Genomic DNA, 20794 nt, shown 5'->3' with positions numbered 1-20794 from the left:
AGGAACGAAGGGGTAGGCCAGCACCCAGGAATGCTAGGCAAGGTCGCAGGTCGAGAGGACCGAAGGGGTAGGTCGGGCACCCAGATATGCCTGACAGTATGTATGATATGTGATTGTATGGTATGTGGTATGATGGGGGAACTCACTAAGCTTCGTGCTTATAGTTTCCAGTTTTGTTTCAGGTACCTCTTCAGCGAAGGGGAAGGAGCCGGCGCGGTAGCGGCACATCACACTCACACAGGATTTCCGCATTCAGTTTTCTAGGATTGTACTCTGATTTTTATTACTATTGATGATATGGTTTGAGACACGTTGTTACAATTTTATAAATTGATTTGACATTGGTAATGTTTTTGGTAAACTATTTTATGAGTCACTCAATCAAAAATGAAATTTTTGGTCTTAAAAATTGGGATGTTACAGTTTTGGTGCTTTTGGGAAGGAAGTGAGGAAAAATTGGTGCAAGGATCAAGAAAGCAACACTTTATCATCTTGGTTATCACCTTCTGGACCATTTGTAAGGGTTCAAGTCTCTATATTTTAAGTTATTCTCTTAGATCTAGGTTGTTTTGGACCCTTTTTGGTTCATTGAGTTAATTTGAGTGAATGGATGGAATAAAGTTGGCAACTTTATTGCTCCCTAGTGTCCCTTGAGCATCATATCTTATGGATCTGGAGTTTGGTTGTGATTTGTGAATCTTGCATAAGTTTTAGGTCATTTCTTGCTATTTCACCTAATTTGAGTTAAGGACATGCATGGTGCATGGATGTCTACCAAGCAATCATTTTTATGGACCTTTGGTACCCCCTTTAGCTTCTGGAGGAGTTGGGGTTAAGGACTTTTCAGATTAAGAGCTTAATGGTTAAGACATTATGGATTTTGGCTTTTTGTACCTGGGGTTTGAGATCTTAATCGCTTTGGGTGTTTTAATGCTAAAGTTGGGAACTTTATTCATTTAGAACCATAGTTTTGACCAGATCTGAGCTTTAGAGCTCTTGGAATCGAGGAAGGCAGCTTAGTCCATTAAGCTGCTAGAAACCCAATACCCACGACAAGGCCATATGTCGCCACGACGTGGCGACTAGGAATTTCCCCTAAGTTGGTTGGGTGAAGGCCCCGACGTGGCCAAGGAAGGCCATGACGTGGCGGTCAGCTAAAGTCAACTCTGTCCGTTGACTTTTGGTTTGAGTTGACTTTTTGGTCAATCTCTATTTTTGGAATGTTTAGGGTTTGCCTTGTGTGGATTGGCAGGAGGTGTTTTGCACCCACCTTTTGGCAGAAGAGCAGTTAGTTCTGGTCGACGTGGTTTTGAGCTGAGTGTTATTTGGTTTGTTATTCAAGTGAGTCTCCTCACTGTACCCGTGGGTCGAAGGCACCAATGTCGGCCTACTAGGATTTATTATATGTTAGTTGTCTTTGTAACTCTTGCATGGTATGATTGTTGTTATATGACTTATAAGTGTTTGCATGCTCGGGTTGAAATATACCCCGATGATCGTGTTGAAATAATCCCCAAATCAAGGCTCCATGGTTGCTGCCCATATTTACTAATCGGGTTGAAATAAACCCCAAAGCGAGGTGCCAGGGCGGGGGCCCATATTTATTGATCGGGTTGAAATAAACCCCAGAGCGAGGCTCCATGGCGGGGGCCAGTGTTGTAAAAATCGGCCTACTCGGCCAAGTACTCGACCGAGTACTCGGAATCGGCCCTCCACCGAGGCGAGTTTTGTGAACTCGGCAAAAAAACTCGGATTAAGTCAAAATCGGTCAATCTCGGTCAAAACTCGGTCAATATCTCTCTAACTCGAGCCTACTCGGTCTTACTCGGGCCTACTCGGTCAAACTCGACCAACTCGGTCAAACTCGGCCAACTCGGTCAAACTTGGTCAAATGGTCAAAATTGTCATAAAAAGAGAAAAAAATCAAGAATTTAAAGATTAATATGTATAATACACTTTATGATTTATTATTTAACACACACATGTGATTATTACTATATATATCTTAAATTTTCAGTAATTATTCACGAATTGAGACAATTATGTGTATTTCAGGTTTTATGTATTCACATGTATCTAATTTTGTTATATATTTCAATCAAATTAGGATTTTAACTTATGATTTTGACATATAAAATTTTCTTAAAAATATTTCTACACGAATTACCGAATCCGAGTACTCCCCGAATACTCCCGAGTACTCGCTACTCGGTAGTCGGCCGAGCAGGTACCGAGTAGCGAGTTCTGCAACCTTGGCGGGGGCCCATACTGCTTATTGGGTTAGAATATTCCTCAGGGTTAGGCCCAAGGATATGTATGGTATGTGGTATTTTGGGGAACTACCTAAGCTTTGTGCTTATGCTTTTTTTTTTATGGTTATGGTTTCAGGTACTTCCGGTTCGAAAGGGAAGGGCCCAGCTTGATCGCAGCGCATCCACCCATGTTTCCGTAACTATATGATTTTGGGATTGTAATCTAATAACTATTTTTATTCTGACATACGTTTGAATGATTGGAAAAAGAATTATTGGTGTTTCTGGTTGAATTAAAAATGATTTTTTTTTACTTTATAATTTTTGGGATGTTACACCTAGATTAATTAATATAATGATCAAGCTGCCTTATCTTCTCATCCAAGCGCCTTGGATGAAAATTCTAGGTTACCCGTAGTTAATTTTCGTCCATCCCATCCCATGGGGTTCTAGAGTCTTCCAGCTTCAACTTTCAATAAATAATCAACTAGTCCCTGTACTTTTAATTAATCCAATTAATTCTTAATTAATTTCTGATTAATTATTAAATAAATAATACAATTGCTAATTAATATATTATTTTCATAACATATTAATAAATTCATTTATTTTGATTTCTAATTAATTTATTAATCACATAATAAATTAATAAATCAGTCTCTCTCTCTAAAACTCATCATTTTCAATTACTAGGTTTGAGGGCAACCTAAAAGGACTTTGCTAATAATTCAATATTATACTAATTTAGTTATTGGTTTAGACACCTAATCGAACAAATGGATCTTCAAGAAGAAGACCGACATGGATGGGAAGGTACATACCTATAAAGCTAGGTTGGTTGCAAAGGGATTTACTCAAATCTAACGATTGACTATGATGAGATATTTTCTTCAGTAGCTAAGATAAACTCTATTAGGATTATGCTTGCTATAGCTGCATTTCATGATTATGAAATTTGGCAGATGGATGTTAAAACTGCTTTCCTTAATGGAAAGTTATCTGAGGACGTCTACATGAGTCAGCCAGATGGTTTTGTACATGCCAAGTTTCCTGATAGGGTGTGTAAGCTTGAAATATCCGTTTAAGGAATGTAAACAAGTATCTCGCAGTTGGAACCTTTGTTTCCATGAGAAAGTAAAAGAATTTGGGTTCTCTGGAAGTGAAGATGATTTCCGTGTATATGTCAAAGCTAGTGGGAGGATAGTGACTTTCCTAGTCTTGTATGTTAATGACATATTCCTTATAGGAAACGACATTCCAACTTTGCAAGAAGTTAAGTCTTGGCTTGGGAGGTGTTTCACTATGAAGGATCTAGGGGAAGCGTCCTATATGCTGGGAATAAGGATTCATTGGGATAAAAAGAATTGTCTTATTGGTCTTATCCAGAGTACTTATTTGGATAAAATACTAAAGAGTTTTAGTATGGAGAATTCAATGAAAAGGGAATTGCCCATTCATAGTACTATTAAGTTGAGTAAGACTCAAATTCCAACTATTGATGAAGACATAGCTAGCATGAGTCGAGTCCCATATGCTTCGGCTGTAGGATCGATCATGTATGAAATGACCAGTACTCGCCTTGATGTGTCTTATGCTTTGAGCAGTGCTAGTCAATTTCAAGGAAATCCTGTCAGAGCCCATTAGATTGTGGTGAAAAATATTCTTAAGTATATGTGAAGAACAAAATACATGTTCCTAGTTCTTGGCGGCAGTGATACGTTAAGGTTAATTGGTTACAGTGCCGCTAGCTTTCAAACAAACTAAGAAAACTTTTGTTTGTAGTCTAGTTGGGTTTTCTTACTGAATGGAGAAGCGGTTACTTAGAAGAGTTCCAAGTAAGACACGGTGGCTGATTCCACCTGTGAGTCAGAGTACATTGCGGTGAGTGAAGCATCTAAGGAAGCGACATGGCTAAAGAACTTTATCAGGGATCTTAGAGTCATTCCAACTATTCAAGAACCTATGATAATGAAGGTATGGTTTCTTTGACGGAAGAACTAAGGATCATGGAAGATCCGAGCACATCGATAGGAAGTACCATTATATTCGACATCGGGTAGAAGAAAGACACCTTCTGGTTAAGCGATTATCATCAGAAGATAACATTACAGGTCCTTTCACAAAGGCTCTTAGCAGAGTCAAATACTACCAACATGTTAGGAGCATAGGTTTAAGAGGCGATATTAGTTTTAGTAGTTAGGTGATATTTTGAAACTTATAACAAAATAATCGTACTGCCTTATTCAATTATTTATTGTTGTGTTTCTTTTTACATTTTTACACTTCTTGAGTAATTTGAATTATTCAAACTTCCACAATCGTTCATACTTTTGGAAGTAAGTAATGAGTTAGGACTGTCATGAATGGATTGTAGATTGTCGATTGAGGTTAAGACATTGCATTTGAATTGCTATAATATTCATGTGTACTTTGAAAATAGGGATTTTAAGTATTGGATAAACCCACACTTAGAGATTACTTCATGGATCTTGTCATGAGTAATTCTAAGACGATAATATCTATTATTCTTAAAGCGGAGATATGTAGTTCATACTTTACAGATCAGTTATGCATTGGTTGACTCAAACGCATCTCGTAACTGGATGTTATAAAGGGTTATTCAATGTGTGATTTGATATATGAATTATATGACTATGTAGTCAAAGTAATTCGTTCCTTTTTCCCTAACAGGAAAAGCGATATCATTGGGCCCCTCGATGATTTGATGTTGACTATATATAGTGTTGGGCCCAGCCTGGACTAATTGATGATGTGTTAATTTTGAAGTCCAATAAAGTCTTTACAAATCGGGAAAACGAGAAACATAATCTTGGATAATGAGACTGATTTTGATTGATGTCTCGTGTCCATACGATATCTTGTAGACCGAAGGAGTAGCTGATCACTTATCCTAGGGCCGATAGGTGTTTTGAATCAGAGTTTGGTAGTGGGTTTGGAAAGCACTCATTACTAGTTACTTCAAGGTCTATACTTGCAATTATAGTTACATACTTATCCAAGTGGGAGACTGTTGGATTAAGGTGTCTAAGCCAAGAACTAACATGGTATATTCTTGAATTAAGAGCAAATTCCTTTTTAGGTTGCCCTCATAACTAGTAACTAAATAGAATGACTTTTAGAGAGAGATGATGATTTATTAATTTATTATATGATTAATAAAATAATTAGAAATCGAAATAAATAATTTATTTAGATATTATATGATTAATATATTAATTAGAAATTGTATTTATTAATTAATAATTAATTAAAAAATAATTAGAATTAATTTTGTGATTAATTAGATTAATTGGAAATACAGGGACTAAAGGTGACAATGTTTAGAAGTTGAGTATTGAAGAATTTCAGAATCTTCCTATAGGGAGGAAGGTTTTGGAAGAGGCTTCCTAGAGTTTCTAGGAGCCTTAGGGAACAAGAAAAGAGATAAGGGTAATCTAAGGATACCTGCCTAATCAAAGCCTCCTTACTCACCTATTTACACCCCTTTAGGGTTCATTATTTTCGTCCCATCCTTCCACCACATAAGAGCTGAAATTGCTCTCCTCTCTCCACTCTCTCAAAGTCTTCTAGTTCCTAGGGTTTTGGGTACAAGCCATTAGAGGCATCCAAACTTTTGGTGCTTGCTTTCCAAGGAAGTCAAAGGAGGTTTTACTTGATTAATTGCTACATTAATCAAAAGGTGTGTAACCATAAACTCTTTTGTGATTTTCTATTATTACTAGGGTTTCCTAGGGTTTCTTGATATTCATAGTTAGTTTCTATCAATAGAGAAAACATAGGTCCTTTCTAGGTTGCATGTGAACTTAGGGGTTTATGATTTTTTCCGCCACATGAAAATTTTGTTTTATAGCCTAGAAAACCCATCAATAATGGCATATTGTGAACACTTACAACAAGTTAATTGGTAAATGATGTATAAAAAATATAACTAAATGTGAACAAAACCAATAGTTGATTACCCTAAACAACCATTTTCCTTATTTATAATTGGCCATGCCGCCTAAGTATGGGCTCCATAAAGATTCTAAAAAATAAAAAGAAGCTATAGACTAGATAAGACTTTTGTAATTAACAGACCCAATTAAATTTGCACGTAAACACAACAATAATGAACCACATAAATGCCATTAAAATAAAGTATGGAGAGGTGGATGTGGACAATCATTCTTCTATCGTGGGTAGAGCGTCTATGCCACTTAAATGACCTCCAAAATGTGTGAACCACTTAAATGACCTCCAAAATGTGTGAAAATAAAAAACTGCAAATGAGGAAAACAAGAGAATAGTATTGTAATGTGAATAGTGAAACATATACATGAATAAATTTGAATACAAGCACAAAAGTAGTCTTTGTGGGCAGAGCAATTGCGCCCATTAAATGACCTTCTACATGTGAAAAAACGAAACATTGTTAGCAGAAACGTATAAATTCAAGCTACAAAGCTAACGAACCAAAGAGAGAGAGAGAGAGAGAGAGAGAGAGAGAGAGAGAGAGTTGAACGTAAAACAACAAAAAATAAGAGCGCAAGACGACGTTGAAAACATGACATATAAAAACCAATGCATTCCTTAAAGACACGACCGTCCAACAAGAGGTAAGAATAACTATATTTAGAGCTTTATGTTGCATCATAGTTAGTGATATATTATCTGATCATTGAAGGATATCCCTTGACGTATTGATTTGAGAAATGTTTATATTAGACCATCTTCCAACGAGACCACAAATAAACAAATATATAAGGCACATGACAAACAAATAGTCTTAAGACTTTATATGGGAATCGTAGATCGAAGAAAATAAAGAGTCGTCGTTAATACACATTCTAGAATAGAAACAATGAAAGAAAAATATGCATGCAAATATTTCAAATTTAATTGGAACCAACTTGTTCCATCTAATAGCCTCCTTAACAACCATTAAAAGAACTGCATCAATGTGTCTCTATCCGATTGATCAATCAACTAGAAAATCTCCAACAAAACCCGAAGCTCCTCTAATTGGGTCGCCTTAACTCCCCCTTGGTTACCTATGCCAAAAACAAATCTGTATATCATTGATGAACTGAGAATGAATCTTAATAGTGTTATCCATTTCCAAGGAGAACAATCTACCGAACCGTTAACAAAATGGAATTTCACTGATCTAAATATCATTCGAAAAGATAGTATCTACGTAATTTCCTACCTTTTTTCAAATAAATGAATAAAAGTCAATTTTTTCGTAGTTTTTAACAACTGAATTTTTAATAGCCATTAGCAAGGAGCTAGCAACAAATAGAAATTATATCAAATTAACCAATATATTTGCAACCACTTACCCAATTGAAAAAAAATTTGTTGCAATGAACAAATCAGTTAAAGGAAAACATTATTGAGTTGTTGAGTTGTTAGATGCCATGCATCTGTTATAGTAGTTTATATTAGCATTTTTCATCATATTTTATGTTTTTTTATGTGCATTAGTAAAAATAATGTTCAGCTCATGTCTTTCGTCAAAATTCTCGTAGTGCTCATGTTTTTATGTTGTTTTTAGATATTTCGAGTGGAGCAGGGATTTGGAAGCAGCTTTGGATGCGTATTTGGAGTTAATGGAGCTAAAATACCTGAGGGTGGGGTGTAAGTTGGGTCAGATTTGTTGAAACTGAAGAGTTTGTGTCCGAAACGCGTGTTTTTGAGAAAACACGATCATGTTTTTCTCCATGTGATCGTGCTTCATCTTCGTAAATTTTTCAAGCCAAAAATCAAGTTTCGGGACTTAGTAGAGTTTACACGAGCGTGTTTCTCCATAAAACATGATCGTTTTTTTTTCAAATATGCCCAAAACAACATTGTACTTCATTAAACAGAGAATTCGGGACATTGAAAAACAACTATCAAAACGATTGTATTTTTCAAAAACATGATCGTGTTTTTCACTTTTTCGTGTTTTTTGTTGTTGGCTCGTATATAAATACCTCCTATCTGATTAATTTAAACCCTATACATTCCCAAAATATGAAAACGACTTCTAAACACGATTTTCTGCACTTTTTCATCAATTTTTAAAGATCTAAAGGTTATGGATCATCTCAATCGTTCATTTTATTAAGATTTAGTAGTTTAATGTCTCTTTTTCATTAGTTTAGATCGGATTTATGTTTGGCTAAACCCTAGATTTCAGTTGTGCACAAATTACTACTTTTCATGTAATCAATCATTATGGTTTTAGATTTATGATTCTATCTAGATTTTTCAGTTTTGTGCTTAATGAATGTTTGATTTTGATTTTTTTTTAGTTTGATGACCTAATTAGGGTTTAATCATTCTAGTTAATCAGTTGTTGAAATCCATAATTATTTTGATAAACGGGTAATAAGCAAGAAGTATCAGATTGGTTCCGTGTTAGGATTTAATTATGATATAAACTCAAATTTCATATTTTTACACTTCCAAGTTTGTGAGAAATATTGAATATTGTTTAGAATTTTACATGATTGTAATGTTGCTTTTCTGAATTTAATTAGAGGTTGTTTAATTAGATCAGTAAAAAGTTAGAGTTAAGTGGAGAGTTTGTTTTTGTTAGTTGAATAGGAAAATAGATGTTAGTAGAGTTTGTTAGTGGTTTTTAGTACCAGCTTAGATAGAACGCATTTTAAATAACCAAGTTTATGTTGATTGCATGATTAAGAAAATCACAGTAGAACTGAACTCGCTTTTTATTATTGAATTTTATTTAGTTTATTCAAACTGCAATTTTTAGTTTTAATTGATAATTAAAACTCCCATTTTTTATATTTATCTGTTTTTGATTAGTCTGTGTCTTACGCAAAGAGACATTAACCATTAGATTATGTCTTTGAGGATTCAATTCTGCTTTAATATGCTATCATTTAGTACATTCGAGGAGTGAAATATTATTTACTTAAGACGCACACAACAACATTTTAAAGCAGAGCCTGATTTTCATGCATTGACCTCAAACCAGGGAGACCAAACATATGGTGCCGCTCTCTTAATTATTTGCCATTGGATATAGTGCCCCAAATAAAAAACAAAATGGAAAGCACCAAAGTTCCAATAAATATAACAAAGATGGTCTTACATATTCTTTTATCATAAATATACATATATAAACTATATATACATGAGGTTTCTATATTCACAAAGACCCCTCTATGTTTTGATACTTTAGGTTTGTTCCCACCTTTACATTTTCGTTTGCAAGTAGCCCTACATTCTTTAGTAAAGCAAACTTTTGTTTTATGAACATATAATAGCTAGACTAATAAGATCTGTAAAACGTAGTAATTCATGTCCTTTTGTTGTCCATCAAGCTCATCTCAGCTTCATTGAGAAAATCCAACCCAAAATCTTTACAATCCATTAGCCATGTAGCACAATCATCCCACGACGTGAACTCGCTTGTATCGTTCTTGGACTTTTTCTCATTGTTTGGTAACTGCCAATCCGATATATGATCAAGTAGAGGAGGCTCATTGTCGTCTAAGAAGTAACTTACCAACTTCTCATCATCACAAAGACTTTGAAACATTGAAGGTTTAGGCTTGTCATTTACATTTAAATTATTTTCAGTTAGTGAAGCAGTCGAGTCCTCCTTTGAAATTCCTTCGAAAAACAGTGAATGGTTGTTTTGATATCTTGATGAGTCTTCGTTAGGAGAAGATGATGCAGACGATGTCTCACTTGTCTGAGTTTCTTTCTGAAGAGGTTCATGGGTGACCGGGTCAATTCCCTTTTTCAGAAGTTTCTTCTTGATATGAGTGTTCCAGTGATTTTTAATCTCATTATCTGTTCGGCCCGGTAAATTTGATGCGATCTTTGACCAGCTTAATTATTGGAATTTGTTATTTCCACATGCATCACGAAAGAAATTAATATTGATCATTAGATATCAAAAAACGCTTTATAATAATGAAAAATTCAATGTGTTAGTATATCAAAATCAGTATTGTCGATATTTTTATGGTGATTATTATCAAAAACATATGTGTTTCAATATGCTTGTATGCAAATCAACTCGGATTATATATTTTTATTATTGAAAGTAGGTTAAACGGTAAAATAAACCATTATACATGCGTTATCTTTAAAAAAAATCCACAACTTTTGTTACTTGTTTTACATAAAACGGAGAAAGCCTCATCATATACGATCATGTGAATAGAGGTGTTATTATTATTATTTTTTTTTGGAAAGAGATAGAGGTGTTATTTTTGTGTGCTGCCTAATATAATGATTTTTCTTTACGTTTTCTCAAACATATATAAAATGTTCACTTTCTTCTTTAATTATAGTCGCAAGGGTCTTCTTGAAGATATCGTGATGTGTATTCATTACCAAATTGAGAATGATCTTATGTGTTTGATTAGGAAACTGTTTTGGAGAACTTCAAGCTAAACTTTTCAACCAGGGTGAGGTTAATTAATTTCTTGGATCTTTAAAGGAAAAGAGCAAATTAAAGACATACCGATTGCCGAGACGAGCATGGAGGTCGATAACAAGTTGCTCCTCAGATTCAGTGAGTAGACCACGCTTCAAGTCAGGCCGGAGGTAGTTGGTCCAACGGAGGCGACAGCTCTTGCCACAGCGGCGGAGACCAGCCAGCTTAGGGAGGGCTCGCCAGCAACATGGACCGTTGGTGAGGATAAATTTGATAAGTTTCTTATCTTCCTCAGCCGTCCACGGCCCTTTCTTCACTCCTAATTTGTCACAACATGGCTGTCTTCCCATTACAGACTGGTTGCACCGCCACCAACCTCCACCAGATAAACGAACAAATAGCAAAAAAAACTATAACCCCTCAAACACACTAATTAACCAACTATAGTACAACCACCAACCTACAATTATATACACATATATGCATTGAGACATGGAGAGACTAATGTAGTACACCGGTCCCACCATTAGCTTATGAAAGATACGGGCTACCGGCAACCCGGTTCCAGTGGTAAAAGTTGATGTACAAAGGAATTGAGAGAGATCTGGGTACCACAGAAAACATTTGATTATTTTTAATATTATTATTTGAAGTCAACAACTTTTCATATTATACACTTATATTTACATCAAAAATACAACTGACGAGGAATTTTTCACAACGTGAATCGTCTTTTATTATAATAGTGCTAAGATAATCGGTTTTTATTAATGTATATATTCCATGTTTAGATTTTTAATGTTTCTTGAATAGTTTAAAGCTAATGGTGGATATAACTCATTAAAGGCGCTTCCGTTGTAATGTTAGATGTGATCGCAAAACATTAGAGCTAATAGAGCTAATTTGAGAGTGCAAGTGTTCAAACTATGAACCTCTTGTATACAAGAAGTTTCACATATCAACAACTAAGCTTCCATATATCATGAGACTAGATATAAAGATGCATTAGAAGTTAGTTTCTTTTTAATGTTTTTAATTAATATAAAAATGTGTATACTACATATATGATTATGATTTTTTGTCTATAAATATTATTCTAATGTTTTTAGAAGTTGTAAACAAAGAATAAACACAAAGGTGATCACTTGACCGTCTTCATCCGTTTGAGTTTTTGACCGAACTAGATAATCGAACATAAACACAAAAGCAAACTAATATGTTTTCATGTTAATGTGTATTAGTTAAAAAAGTAAACTTGTTTGTTTTTATTTATATTTATATGTTAATGGTAAAATTAACACAAATAAACGAACATGTTTGTGAGCAACGTCCATCTATTAACATGTTCACTGCCAAATAAATAACCCCTGTATCAAAGTAACACTACAAATAAGTTTACAAAGCACTAATAGTCTGAAATCACAAATCTAAAATCATAACAAAATAATGATGATCTGTAGTGTTTGACATTCCTTGAATAAACTGATTTTCTTCTTAGAAAACCGAATAAAACATGATGTATTATATAGTAGAAAAATTGTATCTATCCTAGGTACGTAGAGAAGAGAGAGATGGAAACTATGAGTAATGAAGGCGAATGGTCGGAGGTACATCGTCGGAGGCAAAGAAAATGTGGGCAAGCGATGGGACCACAGAGGGGTAACCACCATGTTTATATCCAATATTCCGAATGGTGTCAACAGGGCCGGTTCTAAGGATTCAAATGCCCAAGACGAAACGGATAAAAAAGACCCTTGGGCCTTAACGTGTAACACTGTAACGAATTAAATTACATAAACTAATTTTTTATTAAAATGACGATAAACCTTATAGCAATAAACATAGCAAAATATAATATTTTAATGACTAATAACATATCCTAACGCTAACTGACGATCCTTGAAGCTCTCCTAGCATTCTTGATTGCAAATTGGTTGATCAACTCTTCGTAGTCATACTCTCTAAGATTTCGTTTTCGATAGATATCATCGCCAAACCGCTAAGTCTTTCTTGGGTAATTGTGGAGCGTAAGTAAGATTTCACAAACTTCAATTTGGAAAAACTCTTTTCTGCAGATGCGACCGTTACTGGAATAGTCAACAATATTTTATATGCAATGCTTGCATTTAGGAAATAATCTAGTTCTTTCAAAAACTTCAAAACATCTATAGGGTTACTACATTCATTGGTTTCCAATGTCTCAAATAATTTCAACTTCGTATAAAGTTCATCGACATCAATATCTGATCTTTCTTCAAACTTGAGTGCTTTTTCAAGAAGATGACAAGATCTTTATCTTCAATTCCCCTTAAATTATGTGGAAATAAAAAACCAAATACTTTGTTATACTCTTTGAATTGTCCAAATCTTGTCTCAAGAGAAGAAATAGTTTGATCAACAATGTATAAGAAATAATTGACTCTGAAATTCTCTTTGGGTGGAAATGAAACTTCTTCGCTACTTGAGCTCTCGTCAAACCTTTTTTTTCTTTCAATCAAACGCTTTTGTGGAAATATTGGATCAATACCCATTTCAATAGCAATCTCCTTAGCTTCAACAATCGCTTTTGAAAAACCAGTTTCTCTATAATCCTTGAAGTACCCAATCAATTTGTTTATTTTTGTAATAACATTATCAAGATGCATATCCTTTGATTGTAACTTCTTAGTCACAATATTCACATTGTTTAGTACTTCATACCAAACAACAGTTGATACAAAAAATTCAAAGTCACCAAGTTCTTTTTCTGCTAGTGAAGTTGCTTCACTTGCAATTGCAGCATCATTATCTCTTTCTCCAACTTGAAGTAAAGTTTCCCGTACATACACAAGTTGCAGTTTAATAGCCTTTACACTGTCAACCCGGCTTTCCCAACGAGTTTGACACAATGACTTAAGACTCCAAGCTTTAACATTATCTTTCAAAATTTCTCACCTCTTAGTAGAATTTGCAAAGATAGTATAAATACGTTGGATGAATCCAAAAAAGTTCTTTCCTTTAACACACTTGTTAGCCATATCACATAATGTTAGATTAAGAGAATGGCAACCACAAGGAGTGTAAAATGCTCTAGGATTTATATCTAAAAATCTCTTTTGCACTCCTTGGTGTTTTCCTTTCATGTTTGCTCCATTATCATAGTCTTGACCACACATATCATCAATTTGAAAACCAAGAGACTTTAACTCCTCAAGTGTAATATCAAATAATCCTTTTCCGCATGTATCATCAACATTCAAAAAACCTAAAAAGAACTCCTCAATAGTAACATAATTATATGATAACTTTAAATACCTCACTATTATAGTCATCTGTTCTTGGTGACTTGAATCGGGAGTACAATAAAGTATGACTGAGTAGTACTTTGCTTCCTTTATCTTCTTGATAAGTTCTTTTTTAATTTCCTCAGCTAGCAAAGATATTAGTTCATTTTGGATTAGGTGGCCAATATAATGCACATGAAGCCCTTCACTTGTGATCCGTCACACACGCTCTTTGATAACCGGGTCAAACTTTTCCAACATTTCAATGACACCCAAAAAATTTCCATTACGTGTTAAATACAATTAACAAATAAGAAGTGGAATCAGTCATCATAATTAAAAAAAGATTTTTGGTGGAACTGGAACAAAAAAAATACAATTTATAGTTACCTTTTTTATAAAATTTTTCATTGGATCCACGAAATGCTAAATTATGTTTAGCAAGAAACTTCACTACTACAATAATTCTTAAAAGGACTTGTTTCCAGTAATCTCTTTCGTTCTTCAACTGCTCGTGTTGAACTTTATCAATTGTTTCGTTTAAGTTCAATCTTTTACGCATGTCAAACCACTTATTCCTATTTGTAAGATGATCCAATGAAATTTCGTGTTCTTTAACCCTAGTGGTAACATGGTGCCAATCAGCATAACCTTCACCATCCAATTTACGTTTCGAAATCCCTTTTCTAAACACTTTACGACAAAAACAAAATACCATGTCTAGCTCTTTCGAATATACTATCCATTCTCTATCACACTTCTCCAAATTTGATAAAGTTCTTGTATATAAAGCTGCAGAAAACTGTCTACCAAATTTATCGTAGGGACCATACATAATACTATTATCTCTTTTAGAACCTTTCTCAACCAAAAGTTTAGTCTCATCATAATTAAGTTTTTCCCACCTTCTTGGATCATATATATCAACAAGGTCTTTAACAGGCTCATGCTCTTCTGTCTCTTCTACTTCTACATGCTCTTGCTCTTCAACATGCTCTTCAATGTGCTCTTCAACAGGTTGTCTATGGATAAACTTATCTAGAGCACCAGCGTCAACCTTTATCTGTTCTTCATCTAGTTTTCTCTTTTTACGTTTTTGATAATTGGATGGTTGTTTAGACTTCATTACTACAAGTTCATTAGTTTCAACTTTCAACATTCAAGCAATTACAATAAATATAAACTCATAATTTAAACTACTAAACTGATTTCTATGAATCTTAGAAACTAATTCATTCATTCAATATTCTATTAAACTGATTTTTGTAGTAGATAAACTGATAATAAAATATTAAATTCATTCAACATTCTATTAAACTGATAATCTATGAAAGTATGAATCATTCAAGTAAGAAATTGACAACTATAAACTTGATAATCCTCAACTTCTCATAAATCATACCTGATTGGCTCATTAGCACGAGATAAAATCAGATAATCGACCTTGATAATCCTCAATTTCTCATAAAAGATCGAACTTCAACCCATGCTGAATGGAGCTGAGTTGTTGTCTTGCTGTTGCTGAATCTGTGAATCGCATTCACCCCTCTCCTTTCGTCGCTTAATCGCCAAGACGCTAATAAAGGTGTTGTCGATTGCTTTTTTTTAACGAACAAACTGATCGAGTAATCGATGATCGTGATGTGGCTTTTGTTTCGTGATTTCGTTCAATTCCTTCTCCCATACGTAGATGAGTAGATGCTTAAACATTTGGATTATTAGGCTGCAAATTGTATATACTACAAAAAGAAATGGGCCCCTTAAATTTTTGGGCCCTATTCCAATGCCCACATTGCACATGGGCTAAACCGGGCATGGATGTCAACAAGGAGACAATAAGGAGACTCTTCACCAAATTTGGGGAGCTAACAGATGTCTACATTGCGACAAAAAAGGATTCAAAAATGAAGAACTTTGCCTTAGTAAGATTCAAAAAGGTTAGTAGAGAAAGGGAGTTGGAAGCAGCGATGCAGATGATAAAATGCTCGAGGTCATTACTTACAGTCAATATAGCGAAATTTAGAAGAAAGGAGGTGGCCAAACAAGAAGTTGGGGTTAGAAGAAAGCCGCATATGTCCAAAGACCTACGGGACAGTCATTCTGAGATGGTAGGTCATTCGTGGAGGTTGTTATAGGAAGGCACCACACACCTCCTCCTCCGCATACTCTATTAAAAAAACCGGTGGCCCTCGTAAACGGAACAACTATGGCGGAATGGTTCCACAACCCCTTAACCTTATTCGGAGAAGCACACAACTTGGAGAAACTAAGAAAAGTACTATTTGGTTTTAGAATGGGGGTCAAGCATGCATATGGAATGAAGTATTTTGGAGGATTAATGGCGGGGATACGCTTCCAGTCCCCGTCTGATGTCGAGGAATTCTTATCAAAGAAGAACTACTGGGGTATATGGTTCAAAGATTTCAAGGAGGGAAATACAATGGAAGGAGTTTTCGATAGGATAGCTTGGTTAAAAATTGTTGGCCTCCCAGTGAACCTCTGGAATGAAGAAACCCTCTCCAGAATTGCCAATGAATTCGATAAGGTGATAGAGCCAGTTGAGATTCTGCCAAGTATTCAGGACCTGTCCCTAGGGAACATCTACAACCTGACAGAAAACAAAAAGAAAATCAACGATGAATTATTGGTGGAAATAAATTGAAACATCTTCAACGTGGGTGTGATGGAAAGTGACTGCGATTGGTCCCCATTCCAATCTGGACCGGTCGACATGTTAGAAGTCTATGAGGCTGAGGAGGATGTTGACATAGCGATGAATATGAATTTGGATGATAATGTGTCGGAAGAAGGTGAAATCAAAGACATAACTGAGGATGGTGAGGAAGGGATATCATAGACCAATTTGGCTAATGAGTCGGAGGCAAAAAACAAGGATGTCGGTGTAGATGTCATTCCGGCGACGGTGGAAGTGCCGATACCAAACGCAGGTGTGGAAGACGGTGAACCTGGTGAAGTCCACCAGCCGCATAGGGAAAGACAACTACCATTAGTAAGAAATAATTGGCATGAGAACATGAAGTTAATAAATGATGGTGATTATCACGAGAAAGGATTACACACCCAACTGGTGAGATTCAACCAAATCCAATAAGCAAGGAGGATGGGCCGTTTGGATCGATTGGCATCTATGGGATGCTTTAGGCCGGTTCCTTCGGGGCACGAACCTTCCATGCCTAATGGACCATCTTTTTTAGTAGAACCAATTAATGATCATAACCTGGAACCCATGTATGAAGCAGGTGGTACCTTGGCAAAATGCAGAAGACTTCACAGATCCTCGATCACAGATATACCCTTGAATCAAATGTCGTTCGATCCAAAATGCCATGATGATATAATCCCTGATCGAAACCCACTACCCGAACCCCATGGATCCCCTAAAGTTCGATCTCCATTAGATGAATACCATAAAACGGTGGAGATTAGACAAATCCTAGGCTTCGAAATTAATAATGGTGACCCTATCCTCATGGAGGCAATGAATGAAATCAACGAGATCCCAACTCCCCAATGAATTTAATGACCCTAAATATTCGAAGGATAGGAGAGAATCATAAAGTTGATTGGGTCTGCAGATTACGGATGACCCAAAGACTAGTAGTTATGGCGATTCAAGAAACTCATTTAGGTGATCTCCAAAACTCGTTAAATATTTCAAGGTGTTGGGGTAACGATAAATATGGATTCCAATTTCTGAAAGCTACTGGGAGATCGGGAGGCTTGCTCACAATATGGGACCCTAATTTCTTTAATATTGGTAAAACGATCAAGTCCAGGTATTTCCTAGCAACCTTTGGAACCTTCCCGTCTGTTGATGGTATGGTAAATGTAGTAAATGTGTATGGCGCTAAACCCGTCTCATAAAAAAACGAAGCTATGGAATGACCTTCTTAATTTAAAACAAGCAAAACAGGCCACCTGGATAATTCTTGGTGACATTAACGATGTCCGGAGACCTGATGAAAGGATCAACTTGACCTTCTATAAATCGAGTGCTGATTATTTCAATCGCTTCATAGAAAGAGCTGAATTACACGATTTGAAAACGGGAGGGAATAGATACACTTATTTTCAGCAATTCGGGGCGAAGCTGAGCAAATTAGATAGATATTTGGTATGTTTAAATTTCATTGACAAATTTCCTATGATCTCATCTATTACTCTTCCCAGAGAGATTTCAGACCACTCTCTTGTGATCCTTAAAACGGAGATTGAAGACTTTGGTCCACCCCCATTTAAGATGTTTAATTCATGGTTGTTGTAAGATGGCTTTGACCAGGTGGTATTTAAAGCATGGGAAGAATTCAAAGGATATTGTGTTGTTGATGCTTTCCTAGCATATAAATTCAAACACTTGAAGGGTGAAATCAAGAAATGGGGGGCTATTGAATTTCAAAAAGAGAATGAGGAACTTATGAACACGAAAAAAAGAATAGGAGAGATCGACTCAGTGGCGGAAACTAGGTAATTGTCTGATCTTGAAATCGAAGAAAGAGCTAGAGGTTTTTGTAGGATCTCTGAATTGCAAAGGCTCGCTTCTTTGAATCTCAGGCAGAAAGCAAGGATTAAGTGGGTAGTAGAAGGGTACGAGAATTCTCATTTCTTCCAAGGATACGTTAATAACAGGGCAAGAAGAAACCAGATTCATGGTCTCATGGCGAATGAGAAATAGGTATCAAATCCTGACGAAATGAAAAATGAAGCTGTGAATTTTTTCTCCAACAAGTTCCATGAAAAATGGGTGTCTAGAACAAGATTTAGCAGCGAATTATTTAGAAAGCTATCTTCAACAAATGTTGAAATTTTAGAGGTGCCGATCTCACTCATTGAAATAAAAAACTCCATTTGGTCATGTGGTAGCGAGAAGGCCCCAGGGTCGGACGGGTTTACCCTTAAGTTCTTCAAAAAATTCTGGGTAACCATAAAAGATGATGTATTTGCATTTCTAAAATATTTTGAAAGGTGGGGCAAGTTCTCAAGGGGTTGTAATGCCTCTTTTATTACACTGGCTGCGAAGATTAAAGACCTACTTAGCCTTGTTGTTTATCGTCCAATTAGTTTGATTGGATCGATGTATAAGATCATTGCAAAGATCCTTGTTTTGAGAGTTAAAAGGGTAATTGGGAGTGTGATTGATGAGGTTCAATCCGACATTGTAGAAGGGCGGAACATTTTAGAGGGGCCTCTCATTGTAAATGAGATATGTTCGTGGGCCAAGGAAAACGGGAAAGAAATTCTATTGTTCAAGGCAGATTTCAGCAAGGCTTTCAATTCTATTAATTGGGGATATCTTCATTCTATAATGGCCCAAATGAATTTTGGGTGTAAATGGAGATCGTGGATCTGGGTTTGCTTGGAGTCAGCAAGAGCTTCTATTATCATTAATGGAAGCCCTACTAGGGAGTTTGCAATGTCAAAGGGGGTGAGAAAAGGGGACCCGCTTTCCCCTTTCTTGTTTATTATCACGATGAAGGGACTAAATATTGCATTGAAGTCAGCGACCTTCAAAGGTATATTCGATGGGATTTGGATTCCAAATTCTAACATTTGCTTGTCCCATCTCTTATACGCATATGACGCTTTGTTCTGTAACATCCCAAAAATCAAGGGTAAAAATTTCATTTTTATTATAGTCAAAACACGATTGTAAACTTTGTCAAAACATTGAAAAACATTTCAAATAAAACACTTATCAGATTTCATTCCCAAAGATCACATATTGCGGAAAACACGGGTGTATGCACTGCGATCATCCCAAGCTCTTTCATTTGAAAACTGGAGTACCTAAAACATAAACTGAAAACCGTAAGCACAAAGCTTAGTGAGTTCCCCAAATATCACATAACATACAAGAAACATACAATAAACATATAGTGGGCCCCGCCCTGTCATCGGGTGTCACACCCCGCTAAAGCGGAAACACGAGGAGTGGCAGTACAAAGGGTCTCATAGCAAAAGTTAAAAGACAACACCAACCATAGTATTAAAAAGTATTACAATTTACAATGACTTTGAACAACTTTTTAAAATAAATAACAATGTATTTGAAAGACAACACATGCAAATGCTCCTACAAGTGTTGTGTCCCTAAGTGCCATCTTATAGACTAGTTCCTGAAAAAGCATGTAAAATGAGCGGTCAACTACCGAAATAGTTGGTGAGTACTCACAAGTTAAAACTACTATTGGTTTCATGAAACGTAATCAAAGTTTTGATAGAAGTTTCCATAAATAAAAGTACATTGCTAAAATTAGTAAATAAGTTTGCATAAACAAAGTTCTTTGTCATCATGATGAATAAAGTATGTTTCCCAAATGAGATGCAACGTTCATATTTTCATGGGAAATAAAGTTCGTTATTAAAACGAGTAACAAGTTTCATTGCTATGATGAGCAAATAAGTTCGTGCTTACAAGGAGCAAACAATTTCATTGCTAAAACAAGTATATAAGTTTCCAGTATTAAGAGTTCGTTGCTATAATGAGAAACAAAGTTCGTTGCTATAATAAGTAAATAAGTTTCCAGTAATAAAAGTTTGTTGCTATAATGAGAAACCAAGTTTTGTTGCTATAATGAGTATACAAGTTTCGTTGCTAAAATGAGATGTAAGATTCGTATGTGCATCAAGTTTCCATTCATGAGTTCACAACTCAAGCCTAATGACCGAATCGTGCCCTATTGACTACAATGTGTATCGCAAACATAGTGTATAAAATGGTAAAATGCACTCAAGCGAATCGTGCGAGTGAGGAGTTGTCTACCTCCTAATAGTGCTATCCATAATGACCATGGGCTCAAAAGAGTTAATGAGTTGTGTCAAATGATTCCAGGGACTTAACTGCGATACAGTCCTCA

The 20794-nt window shown here is 35.6% G+C and overlaps 3 protein-coding genes across 3 annotated transcripts; 1 reads left to right on the top strand and 2 right to left on the bottom strand.

Moving 5' to 3' along the window:
• Positions 1-9339: 9339 nt before the first annotated feature.
• Positions 9340-11115, bottom strand: LOC145165156 (MYB-like transcription factor ODO1). Its single transcript, XM_079083834.1, has 2 exons — positions 10744-11115; positions 9340-10102 (listed from the first exon to the last, which is right to left on the bottom strand). The coding sequence occupies exons 1-2, from the start codon at positions 11004-11006 to the stop codon at positions 9565-9567; spliced, it is 801 nt and encodes a 266-aa protein (XP_078939960.1). The 5' UTR covers positions 11007-11115; the 3' UTR covers positions 9340-9564.
• A 1751-nt stretch (positions 11116-12866) lies between these two features.
• LOC145163272 (uncharacterized) lies at positions 12867-15045 on the bottom strand. The gene is made up of 3 exons (XM_079082110.1): positions 14310-15045; positions 13591-13900; positions 12867-13509 (listed from the first exon to the last, which is right to left on the bottom strand). Exons 1-3 carry the CDS (start codon positions 15043-15045, stop codon positions 12867-12869), a joined length of 1689 nt encoding a protein of 562 aa, XP_078938236.1.
• A 2498-nt stretch (positions 15046-17543) lies between these two features.
• Positions 17544-18612, top strand: LOC145163271 (uncharacterized). Its single transcript, XM_079082109.1, has 4 exons — positions 17544-17762; positions 17854-18054; positions 18220-18404; positions 18492-18612. Exons 1-4 carry the CDS (start codon positions 17544-17546, stop codon positions 18610-18612), a joined length of 726 nt encoding a protein of 241 aa, XP_078938235.1.
• The last annotated feature ends 2182 nt before the right edge of the window (positions 18613-20794 follow it).

The sequence above is a fragment of the Lactuca virosa genome, chromosome 3, assembly GCF_052849685.1.
Source record: "Lactuca virosa cultivar CGN04683 chromosome 3, Lactuca_virosa_CGN04683_v6, whole genome shotgun sequence".
Lineage (NCBI taxonomy): Eukaryota > Viridiplantae > Streptophyta > Magnoliopsida > Asterales > Asteraceae > Lactuca > Lactuca virosa.
This window is presented reverse-complemented; position numbering and strand designations above follow the sequence as displayed.